The 13,126-nt window shown below is 40.9% G+C and overlaps 1 protein-coding gene across 2 annotated transcripts in view; it reads left to right on the top strand.

Moving 5' to 3' along the window:
• The window catches only part of IPO11 (importin 11), a 94,839-nt gene extending 85,957 nt beyond the window's left edge, over positions 1-8,882 (top strand). For both annotated transcript variants that reach the window (XM_044446222.1, XM_044446223.1), the window contains exon 31: positions 7,457-8,882. In XM_044446222.1, the coding sequence (XP_044302157.1) occupies positions 7,457-7,621 (165 nt within the window). In that variant the 3' untranslated portion in view covers positions 7,622-8,882. The remainder of the gene's footprint in view (positions 1-7,456) is intronic.
• The last annotated feature ends 4,244 nt before the right edge of the window (positions 8,883-13,126 follow it).

Here is a 13,126-nt window from a genome sequence, read left to right on the forward strand (position 1 = left end):
GTCTAATGCTGGGAACAATAGATGGCAAAAGAAGAAGGGGATGGCAGAGAATGAGGTGGCTAGATGGAGTCACTGCAGCAGTCGGCGTGAGCTTAGGTGGACTCCAGGGGATGGTGGATGACAGGAAGGCCTGGAGGAATGTTGTCCATGGGGTCGCGATGGGTCGGACACGTCTTCGTGACTAACAGCAACAACAATGGGCCGAATCTCACCACACTTTTCGATTCCGTGCCACCTCTTTCAACTTAACTTTGCTCTGGCCTGCATCCTCCTTGATGGAGTCTATCCACCTTGCTCTTTAGCGACCTGGTTTTCTCTTGCCGCTGAGCATTCCAAGCATGATATCTTTTTCTAATGAGCTTGATTGCATAGCATGGCCAAAACATGCGAGTCTCAGCTTTGGTGCCTTGCCTGCCAGAGATGCATCTGGTTTAATATGCTCCAGTACCTGCTTGTTCATGACTTCCACTGTCCATGGAATGCACAGGAGCCTCTGCCAACACCACATCTCAAATGAGTCAGTTTTCCTCTTGCATTATTTTAGCTGTTCCCAAAACCAGGGGGCAAAGGCATTTGGTTTATTATGATTGTGGAAAGCTAGAGAAAGGCAGATTCTTCTCATGACATGTTTTTAAGGGTACACTCTTATGCAGGTTTAGATAGAAAAATATCCTACAACTCCCAGCATGCCTCAGCCTGGTTTGCACCCTTCTTAGCTATGGCATAACTCCCTGTTGCCAGAATGCACCCTCCATATAGATCTAACGGTCACATGTGATCTAGAACATCAAGTTTTGGCCTTGCATTCCTGGTATTCTCACAGTAGAAAAAACAACTTTCTTTCCTATTGGAAAACAACTATACATTTTAACTATCCTTTTATTTTTAGCTTTTAAATTTAATGTAACATGTTTTTTAAATATTTTAAGAAAGGGTTGACTACTAGTGAGTAGATTGAATTACATTTTGTTTTCTTTTTAAGAAATTAAAAACTACAGTTTTTCATTCTCTGTAGTCATTCACTCTAATGGAAAATTATGCTAATGAGTGAACAAATTTGTCTCACTTTGAACTAATTGATTTCAGAGAATACTGATTAATTGATTAATTGGTTTCAGAGAATATAATTAGTTACTTCTCGCAGTTTATTGACAAGAGATCTCCTAAAATAGGCTTCTGTTTCATTAAGCATGAAATCTGATGCCATTAACATCATATTTCACTTAGGTTTTTGACATTCTCTATACATCCTTTGGTGTGTGAATCAAGCCAAGTTGTAGTTATGACATTTTCTTCTTTGTATGTTTTGATATTTGCTGCATATAACATGAAAAGATCAGGGAATTTTTTGGACCAGAGTATCGCTCTTAGCTGGAGATTACTCGCTGTATGATGCTTGCCTGGGCTGGCAAAGAAAAGTACACGGTATATGTAAGTTTTGTATATACTTACCCAGATACTTAAAATAGGCAACTTCTCTGTGTGTTGTCTCTCTGTATATGTGTGCATAAAATGTAGCTACATCTTTTGTTGGTTATAGCCAGGATAAAAATCAATGATTTTTTTTTACAAAAATTGAAAAAAGGTTTTTTGTTTAAATTGATTTTTTAATTTAAATTGGATTTTTAAATGAAATGCTTTTTAAGGAAAAATCTATCTAAAGATAGTTTTTTAAATAAAAAATTAAGATGCATTATAGTCCAAAGGTTATTCATCATGAAATAAGAATTATTTTTTAATTATGTAGCATGAGGCTTATATTTCTGCAAGTTTTAATTTTCGGGTAAATGAATGCCATTAATCCATCTACACTGTCATGCTCTTCCAGAGGTTTCTGTAAGACTACTGGGCATTTTTTCTATTATCACAGATGCTTCTTTTATAGTTCTTAAAACTGATTTTTTTTCCTGTAGAGATCCTATGCCTCTTCTTCACAACAAAAATGTTATAAAATGAACATACAGAGTTGAGAAAAATACTTTAATCCCAATTGTTCCTTTGCAAATCTATGTACACAGAATCAGCCCCTTACCTCCTAAATGCTAAAGTTCAAAAAAATTAATGAATAGAAGAACATTGTTGGGAGTGGGATAGATCTGCACAAGAAGCTAAGTGGAAGGGATTGTGTATTGCCTGAGGTTTCTCATATTATTCTTTCCCTGGAGGAGCAAACTTACAAGGCCGGCGGCAGGCCATAATCGATACCCAGTTTGGGAATATTTTAATGAAGTTCCTCTACCTATGGGTAAGGCAGGCAGGCAGGCAGACTATGTATAAAATTATGATTTAAATCAAATCCAACCTGGTTGTAGCTCTCAGACTTTGGTGTGGCATAAGCTAAGTATAAAAAAAATTATAATATCTACAAGTTAGAATTACGACTAGAAATTAAAGCATGTATTTGCCAACAGCAACAAGCAGCAGTCAGACCAGGTAAGCTTCCAACAGCCTGCAAAATAGCCAGGATTTATCTTTCTATACAAAGAGGTCCGCTGAAAGGAAGGAATTCCATAATTCAGAGCCAGCACAGAAAATCCCTCTTAATTTATTACAATTTGTTATAGGTATACCACAAGGCCTGGGTGAAGGGAGGACAAAAGTCTAGGAACTATCCTGTACAGTGGCTGCATTTGCACAAAAAGGCAACTAATTATGGCTAACTAGCCATGGTGGGTTGTAATGTCAATGTTGGGAATATTGTATGGGAAGTTCATAAGCCACAATCCCAACCCATGGTATATTCTGGGGGTGTTGAGCCCTTGAAGGATTCTTGTGTTGCCTGAACCCAAGTGATTCATCCCACCCTGGGTCCATGGAAGCAGCAAGTGAACTGCTTAGCAAGAATGGCAACACTTTGCTCAGCTCACTCGCCCAGAACCCTGTCCATGACAAAAGCTCAACCAGGTACCAGGTGGAACTTTGGAGTGACTGTCACTGGCTCACTCTCCCCACTCCAGCTGCAATTGCCTCTGGGTCTGCCACAGCTTTCCCCCACTTTTCTTTAGAGATCACTGTCTTCAGTGTGACAGCAACAGCCCCTCCAAAGGGCCTGGGCAGCACATCACAAAAGCAGTCATTGGTTTGCCATCTGTGTGTAAGTGTGGCTGGATGGGCAGGCCAGAAATGATTCAAACAGTTTTGTAATTATTTGTTTGAAAACTTTTTCTGTCAGGTGCAAAGCTGTGAGCAGACCTTTGTTTGCAAAAATGATGGCAGTTATATCACCCCCTTCATCCCACTGTTGGATCTGTCAGTTTTGAGTGCCCCCTACCTTTACCACCCTTGACTGAGTCTCTCAGTACATGGGAAAGGGCAGTCATGCCGGCTACTCTATTTACAGAAACACTTTCTTTTGACAGCTCACTTTTACAACAGCATTTTTCACAGGACAAAGTAGGGCTTTTTGACAGACATACACAGATACCTTGGCTTTATGTGTTTTTATGGTTTTAGTTGTGAGAGCTTTCAGCTGCTGAGCAATATAGCAATGTAATACATGTGTATATATGCAAAACTCTATGTTAAATGTATATTTAACATACACTCGATGCAGGAGTCACTTGGGGGTTTTCAGTATACACAGCACCTCCAGATAAAGACAATAACCAGAATAACAAAAGACTACTATTAATTTTTATGGTGACTAGATGAAGAGGAGCAAATTGTCCTAGGTAAACAAATTGAGCCATCCCAAAGACTGACACATAATTCTAAAAGATACTCATAGCATCTTTTGAGTCAAGGAGCTGGGCTGTGGAGGTATTGGTCAATAGATGACTTTGGATGTTTCTGGCATGTACATCACAAGGAGTGGATATAGATTTTGTGGATCTTGAAGCTCCAGAAAATATGTTTCATTTCAGTTATGGATACTAGAATCTTGCTTAAACCCACATGTCACTTTAAGAAAAATTGACACTGAAGGGCACAGGTGGCTCCTGGCACCCTGTGATATGGCAGTGGGGTAAATAATAGAAACAAGAATGTAGTGGTTTTCCTTTGAGAAGCCTAGAGATGTCTTTTCTGCGTCCATCTTATTGACTTCCATAGTAAAAGCTAGGTCACCCCTTCTTCATCATGTACAATAATAGCTGTAGTAATGATGTTCTTCAAACAGTAGCTCAATCTAATCTGAGTTTGCAAAGACTAGAATAAATATAATACTATGCACAGGTGGAACTGCTCTAAGCCTGCTCTACATTTAAGTGGCATTACTAAGAAGTCTGTGCATTTCATTGATTGATACAGTGGGGTGCACACACCTTTTTGGCTCTGCAAGTTGGGGTATGGGGCAGATAATATTGGCTGGGTCATGGGGGCAAGTGTGTGCAGCTCACACAGACACAGGCACACCCAGAATATATGGAATCGGATAGGTTCTTATCCTGGGAATTTTAATGACTTTTCTGTGTATCCTTGTTTAATTCTCTAAGCATTTGTGTCAGCTGCTTCTGTTCCACTGGATTCTGGGGGTCTGCAGCTAACGGAGCTCTACTGTGAAAAAGCTGTAACTAGCTAAAAATATTTTGGAGAGACTCTTATAATTAGAAAACTGCTAAAGTTGGTTAAACTAATCTGACAGAATAAGTGATTTCTTATTGTTGCCTAGGGAGATGAGGTGCTATTAATAAGTTGACAGTTAAACTGTACAAAATGAAGCATGAATACAGTATTATCCCTTTAATAGTCCTTTGTTCAGACAACAATACTGTGGCAGGTACTCAGCATTAATTTCTTAAAATAATAGATAGCAATTTGCTGAATAAAATTACAGAATTTAGCAAGTTGTAGTTTTAAAATTTGATTATAAAAATACCAGGATGGCTCTTTTTCTTAAATTCTATGCCTCCCCCCCCCCACCATCATGCTAGAGCAAATGTAGCCATTACATAGCTACATACATTACACAATCCTATGAGTAGCCAGCAGGACAGCCAATAGTACAGCAGTAGCTGTGGAAATACAGCCTAACATTGAAACACCAACAGTCCCATGGTGTTATCCATAACTCCACTGCTAGTCCCCAGTCTCAATGTCACAGGATGGTGCTCTCAAATTAACCAGGTGTGAAAGGCACCACCTTGGCAACAGGGGCATTACTTAGATGTTTTACTATCTTGTATGAACATACAAGGAATAGACTTCCTCCATCAGAAGCCTCCTTTGACTTAGCAGCCAGGAAGCATTCCTACAGAATCCAGAAGTCCTGCTGGTGTTGATCTATAGCAGCAAGTATATAGGAGACAGCACAGTGAGCTGCCTCGTTGGAAGGAGCAATGTCATGAGATAAAATTCCTACAGCAGATACATACAGATGTAGCCTTTATAAGGTGAAGTTGGTAGGCATGTGATGAGCTGAGCCAGCTGGTCCCAGGGGTCAGACTAGATGGCCTGGGAGGCCCCTTCTGATTCACGCTGTTTCTAGGTTTCTGAGTTCACCATTTGAGGGCCCCAAAAGCACCGATGACTTTGAATGGACAAAGAGAGAAGAGTAAGTCTAGGGTCCAGGTGTCCCTGTCTGCAGACCATCCTAACCATGCTTAGAAGAGCAGATTTGAGAAAGACACCACAGCTTCTTTAAGCCATGCTACATGTTGAGAAAGAACCAGCCATCAAATAATGCATGGGCTGTTACTGGGTTATTTGGAGGTTATTTCTCCTTCAGAGCTGCGCTGCCTGGGTTCAGATACCACAACAGGGTACAACCAGGTAAAATTAGGCACGTGGTACCTGACACATAGCCACGATTTAAACATGCCAATGTGGCTTACTTAAGACACTGTGATCACATTGTGGAAAAGAAGAAAAATGGGCCTAAGGTGGCAGAACTGTTTCATAGTTTTAGAGCAGTCTGGGGAACAGGCTTGGTATCCACCAGATGTCTTAGCCATGCTAAGCATAATGGAAGTTATACTCTGATGCCTCTTTATTGTACTTGATTGAGAAAGACATAGATAGTAGAAAAAGGTGAATTGAAGGAAGGAAGATTCCTTGGCCAGCAATGATCAGGTTTTAGGGTTGTGGAGCTAAAAGCAGCCATATTTGGCTTTTAAGGTGATCCTTATTCTCATATCTAATTGTGCAACTTTCCACTATATAGTTTCTGCTGAACCTTCAGTTATGTTTTAGGGAAGTCTACCAGCTCCAGAACTGACATTCTTTACTTCTGTCCAGACTTAGAATATAATGTTTGTTAGTGGTGAATTCAGTTTTAATTTTAAATGCAAGTCCCCGATCTTTGTCACTAACTATTATTAATTCTTTGTAAATCACTGTTAATCTGTTTTTCTTTCTTGTGCCCCAGAAGAATGCCTGATAGGCAATGTGCCCTCATGTTCTGAATTTAACTGAGAAATGTCAGTACATTTTTATTGGTCCAGTAGAATTAAATTAACTGTCTCTATACCACTACTAAATTTAGAAACTATAAATGGCAATCTGCAGGATTTACAACGCTATCTGGGATTTTTTGGGCAGTGCCCGAAGCTGGTGGCTTATCACTGCTCCCTGGGTTGTGCTAGTAGGGCAACTGGAACAACTACTTCCTAGCACAGCTGAGCATTCCCCAAATGGGTATAGATGCAAATATAGGGAAATTATTATCATAAAAATAATGTGATGTTATCTTGCCATAACGGGGAACACTGAGTGATGCAGCTTAGTTGCCAGGGTGCTAACTGTTGGTGAGTAGCATCAGTAACCTGCTATCCTTCCACATGGATATTTATCTTTAAACTAGGCCTGGACTGGACAGGCCTTTATATATAGGATTTCTTTAAAGGTTAGTCCTCTGACTGCCCTTCACATACATGATTAAAGCACAAGGTCACTCTGTTTCTAAACCCATACTTTAGCTACAAGGAATTCCATCACTTGTCCAACCCTCAGGCACTGAGACCTAATCTACAGCTTTCAACCTTTTATAAATACATATTTTTAAATGTAGTTGTGTGGAAAAATCACAAAGGACCAAGTCCAAAAGAACAAGAAGATCAAAAAGTGACTTTGGTCAATGGCTGTATCATTTGGTCTATGGATATGCAAGCCTAGGTACTCACTTTTCTAGCTTTATACTTGTAGCCTAGAATTTCTGACGTGGTTTTTTTTCTTAGAACTTCTGGCACAGATGGACAATGAGAAAATTAGCAGCAGTACTTAGGTTTATAAAATGTCCTGATTGACAAAAGCTACAAAAATGAAGGTGTGTGCTATTTAGGGAGTCCAGCACTGCTAATTAATGGGCACCAAAGCTAAAGGTTAATTTCAATTTGAGAAGTAACAAAATTCCTCTTTGGAATGATTCTCTTGGCACACTGTGTTTCTCAGTGTAAGCACTGCAGAAAACAAAAGCTTTTCCATTCCAGCTAAGATTATAAAACAGATGAATGAGTCATCGTTGCACTGAGTTTGCCTGCAGTTTTCATTAATATATATTGTTCTTATCTGTATTCTGCAGCTTGCACTAAAGGATCCAGTACACTCCGTGTCGCTGCAGCAATTTGTATATGAGAAGCTAAAAGCACAACAGGAATTGCTGGGAGAGCAAGGTTTTCAGGCACTCATGGAAACTGTGGATACAGAAATTGTCACACAACTACAAGATTTCTTGCAAGGATTCTAAATAAGCAGAGACACGATTTTCTACATCTCTCTCTTCACTTCAACATTACAAGGGCAAAATAGACAGTCTGTCTAACTGCCAAAGGAAAAATGCTTTAAACCATGAGCTTCTGCTGGATATCGAGGAAGAGGATATGACACTGACTTTTTCTCATTAAAAGACAGTTAAAATAATAAATCTAAACTTTCTCCAAATTCATTTTACATGCTTGTTTCAAAAGACTAATTTATATATGGGGTGAATGATTGCAGAAGAGAGATTCTGTAATGCAGGTTGTTTGATTTACTGTTGGTAGAATGGTGATAGGTTTGAACTCACAGTCATGTGCTGTTATCGCTTAAAAGACAGTTGCTGTCTGCACAGATATTTCTTCAAGGATAGCTGCTTACATAGGCCTTACACTATTGTTTACTATTATAACTAATAAATGTAGGGTTTTAGTACTGGAAGTGTTGGAAGGATGTCAGGGAAATGTGTTGTCCATCAAGCAAGTGAAATAGTATAAATATAGCAGAAAGTTTTCTTAACTTTTCTTCTGTGGAGAGTGGAACTCTAGTCTTTTGCATGAAGAAAACTGATGAAGTCATCCAAATGTTTTAAATTTGCTCTGTTGAGCCACACAGAACAGTTTGGGGACTTTTCTCTTGTACTTGCAGATACCCTTTTGCTTTCAAATGTAACACATGGAGACAGTGATGGTTATCTCTATGTGGAAGATCCAAATTGGTCCTTGATCTTCTCCCTGGATGGGGGAGATGAATGTATTATGCACCCTGAATGAACAAGGTGACCGTATATATTTTCTGTTGTAGAAAAGTGGACTTTTTAAGTGGTTAAGAATGATGATCCAAACTTTACTAATTTTATGCAATTCTGGATTACTCTAAGACAACAGTAAGGGTGAATTCTAAATATTCAAATCTTCATCTGGGAAAATGAACATTACAAGTCAAAGAAAGTGTTATCCAGCGTTGTCATAAAAGGTCATTCATGCCACTTCTCCTTATCCTGCTCTTCAACCTTTTCTCACACCTCCTATTTTAAGGAGAGCTGGGGAGGGAGGGGGCGTCTTATGTCCACCTGTCTTCTGCTGTAAGAAATTGTTTTTTAAGGAATGACACTGTACTAACCAAATGTTAGTATAACACTTGTGGAAATGCGGACAACTCTATGTAACCATGGGGGGCAAAGATCTTGTAAACTGTAGTTTACAAAGTATAGTAGAAAATAAATTCTGAGACTTCCAGACTACAAAACAGTACATTTCCATAAATTTTCCAAAGTTATCTTATTTCTTACCTCTCTAAGATGTTTAATTCAGCAGCACTGCTTTATTTAGCCCAAGTATATCTATTAAAAATAGCTGTACAAAGAATTATTAACAGCAGTATTTCCATACAGCATTCCATGCTATGAGTCTCATGACTACAGGCTTGCCTGCAGTGTCAGAGTTTTAGGTTCAAAAACATCACTTAGCATGAAAAAACTAGGATTAAGATACATTACTATTACACATGCTGCAATACATTTAATTGGAACATATTAACTAAGCTTTGAATTTTCACACAATGTACAGCTTGACACCTGGCTGAGTTTGGTTACTAAAATAGCTGTAACTGAATCTTGGAACACAGACATACCCACATGGTGAGAAATGTAATCCTTAGCTGAAAATAGCTATTAGTGCGTGGTCTTTTGAAAATGTAAGGTAAACTTTCACTGTTTGTCCAAGAAAAGGTTGAAGACAAAAAACGGCCACCAATCCTATTAACTCCAAGAAGATAAGAGGGCACAATCATGTTCCTCAAGGAAACCAGACTTTCATATAACCTCTTCTATTCACTGAATATTTCTGTTTCCGTGGTCCATTTAAACTTTAACAGATATGGCCCAACTCTTTGAATTTCCACCTCTGTGCATTTTTAAAAGAAAAATACGATGCTCCAGAGTGCATCAAATTCTCAAATGATTCCTCCACTGCAAATCCCTTTATCCAGATCACTTTCTTGAATAAGTGCAAAACTTACTCCGTTGATGTTTGTGTTTAGCTGTTGTTTGAACTGCATCTCCAGTTGTCTACATGGTTGTTGAATGTTTCACCTTAAGAAAAAAAGATCCAGAGACTTGGTGGGAAGGAGTGGGAGACAAGAGAGAGAAGGTAAGTGATCCCTTACAGTATAGACTGGAAGATACTGCAATGAGTGATATATTTCCCCTGTCCAAACTCTAATCAGAGTCAGTGGGAAAAAACAGTAGAACAGATTAGTCTCTTCATTTGTAACTAGGTAAATATCTCAAGGAATGTTAAACAGAGAAGCTGCACAATCCATACATTCTCCACATTACTGTTCTTACTCCATGTTGACATTATTTTACAATGAAGAAAATCAGCAGGAGGCTGGACATCCAGTATTTTGTCCCCAGAACCTCAATCGGTGGTGCCCACAATGGCTGCTAAGCATGTTTTTTTCTTGTCCTTATGTTCTAATGGTAGATTTTAATGGTAGAGAATATTCCGGACCAAAATATTTGACTAGCCCACCATATGCCCCTAGTATGATTCAATTGCCACCTTTGACAAAGATTTCAAGCAGCTAAGCCAATTCAAGATAGCGAAGTTTGTGTCTGTCCATCTCCAACGTCAGTGTGCACAATTTAATTCAGGAGAAGGGTTTTTGTGACATTCTTGCAAAAGAATGGCCTGAACACAGTTGATATCCTGTTAGTGAAATTAAACATTCTGTAAACTGCCAGGCCGAAAGACCACCCAGGACCAGATTTAGTTTGTTCTGAGGTTCCCAAACAAAACCCAGGATGCCAGTTTATCAAATGAGTACAAATGAGTTGGCCCTGGATCAAATCAAGCCAGAGCTTTCCATAGAAGCAAAAGTGATAAAACAGACTGTCATAATTCAGAAACATCATGAGAAGCCAACACTGGAGAAGACAATCATGTTAGGGCAAGTCAAAGGCAGAAGACGAAAGGGAATATGAGATGGGTTGAATCTACAAAGGAAGCCACATTCCAGAGGCAGGAAGCCATCAGTGAAAAGGCTGCTATCAAGGGTTGAGTTGGGCACCTGCTGAAGGTGACAGTCGCTGGAGGCCCACTGACAGCCTCCTCAACTTGCTCCTCTTTTCTCCACTGCAAGATGCTTGTGCACATACTGCTTGCTCGGGGCTAGAAGGGTGTGAGCACAAAGAAAGCCAGCTAACAATAACGGTGAGACGGAGCAATGGTGCCGCCACTGGTTTTCTTTGGCATGTAAGCAGGTAGCAGAAATGAAGGAGGGAAGGAACTGGTGACCAAGGTGATGATGGAACAGGATCACTGAGGATTTCTTGCCCCAAGGACCCCTCAAAACCTGGAGCTGACACTGGGAATCTTTCTCCCTCTGGTAGCCACTTGCCGTACCTCAGGAACTGAGGGTGCCTGTGTAGAGAGCCCAAGATGGCAGTCATAGTGACTCAGTGGACCTTCTGATACTTTTCCAAACTTATTCCATCAATAAGGACTCTGCCTTTAATCCCTTTGTTCTTTGTTGTGGCCTCCGTGCATCACACATATGGGTGCCTGTGGCCGGAAGATTGACAGCTAACGGTTTTTTGGCGGGAAGCTCCTCTCCCCCTCCCCCCTGTGGCCTATAAAGAGTGGAGCGTCCGCCATTTTGTTCAGTCTTTGCGACTGCCGTTCGCTGTGCCTCATGCCGCTTTCGACTTTCGCTTCGACTGTTACCTTGCTCTCGATTGTCCTTCTTTCCCAGTTTTTTCTTCTCCTTGCTCCCAGTTCATTGTTCCGCATAGTTTTTCTCGTTATTTCTTCTTTCGATCTAGCTATCTAAATACACACACACACACACACACACACACACACACACACACACACACACACACAATCCCTTTGTTTTGTCTCAGTATACTTTTTCATGTTAGACACATTTAACAAGTTTTAAAAGCTTAATATAAATTGTAAAATAGGCCTGTCTCCATTTTCAGTATTATCCTGTGTTGTTCACATGTTCTTCGTGATTTTGTACCGTTTTTGTTTCCATGTGTATGTGTATCTATATAGAGCCAGACACATTATATAGTTAATATTAACATGCACACTGCATGGCACAACGTTGTGGAGTGACTGCATTCAACATCTGGCCATTAATTTACATGAATTCTGAAAAGCAACCCACTAATTCTTCCAACAGGATGTGATCAAGTGCAGCCTCTTAGAAGCATTTCCATCACTTCATCCATATTCTTCATCAGCCTTACTCAGGAAATTGATTTAAAGTGTTGGAGTACAATTTTGTCCTAATGTTCCATTTATTGAATATGAATAAGAGTCAACTTATAGCAAAAGTGCACTGCCCATAGTGTTTTATTTTTTTCAGCAAAGCTGGTGAAGCTCAAAGGGTTTTGATTGGACTCCAGTGTCTGACTTATATGTTACTGTAGGCCTAGTTTTCTTGGTCAATCCTACCATTAAGCAAAATAAGGCAGCTGAGCTGAGCTGCTTGAAAAGGACAGCAAATTGTTGCTTATTTAATTTACTGCTGCACTTATTAAATTTGTGGCACAGAGGAAGGCAGGCACTTAGGTCGGGTGAAGGGTGGGATTTGCCTCCAGAAACAAAACAACTTGAGTAGTCTTTAACTTGCAAGGGGACAACATTTGTTCCTCTCTCACTCTTCAGGTATCAAAATGCCCCAGGCCACCGCTGCAATTGCACATTCTTGACACCCCACACACACTGCATGGCATTTTGTAAGCACGCACATGGCAGGGGTGGGCTTGCGCCCTGCCCAGGGTCACATGGAAGGGCTGATTATATGGCTTGACACTTTTGGCAGAGGCTACCCTTCCAGCCACTGTATTGCTGCATACTTTCAGCAAACCATTTTCAAGCAGAAACCAATTTAAGAAGATGCCTTGTATCAGGTCAAAGGCCACTTGTCCATCTAGACCAGGACACCCAAATGAGCAGAGGTTCTCCGAAATCATAGGCAGACATCCTTCCCATCACCTGCACCTGGTCCTGAGGCCATCTGCATCTCACACATACGCTCCAAGCTCTGTTTTGAGGTCACCTCTCTCCCGTTTGGAAAGCACAAGAACTGTTCATCTAATCCAGGAGTCCTCAAACTTTTTCAATAGGGGGCCAGTTGAAAGGCGGCGGCTACACGCGTGGGCTGGTGAGGTGGGGGTGCGGGCCGGTGAGGGGCCGTCGGGCGCATGCGAGGCGGCATCAGGCACGTGCGGCGGTGGCTTGCTTGCTCGGAGACCATCTCCGATCAAGCAAGCCACCACCTCCCCACCTCCCCGTGCTGCAAGGCAGCAGCGAGCGCAGGCGTACAGGAGGCAGGCAGTGGCTCGCTCGCTCGGAGACCATCTCCAATCAAGCGAGCCACTGTCTCCCCACCCGTGCAGCAAGCGCACGCGCGGGCAGCAAATGGCAGCATGGGCCGGATGGATGGCCATGGCGGGCAGGATCCGTCCCATGGGCTGTAG

Source organism: Varanus komodoensis, unplaced genomic scaffold (genome assembly GCF_004798865.1).
Source record: "Varanus komodoensis strain SLA01 unplaced genomic scaffold, ASM479886v1 scaffold5, whole genome shotgun sequence".
Lineage (NCBI taxonomy): Eukaryota > Metazoa > Chordata > Lepidosauria > Squamata > Varanidae > Varanus > Varanus komodoensis.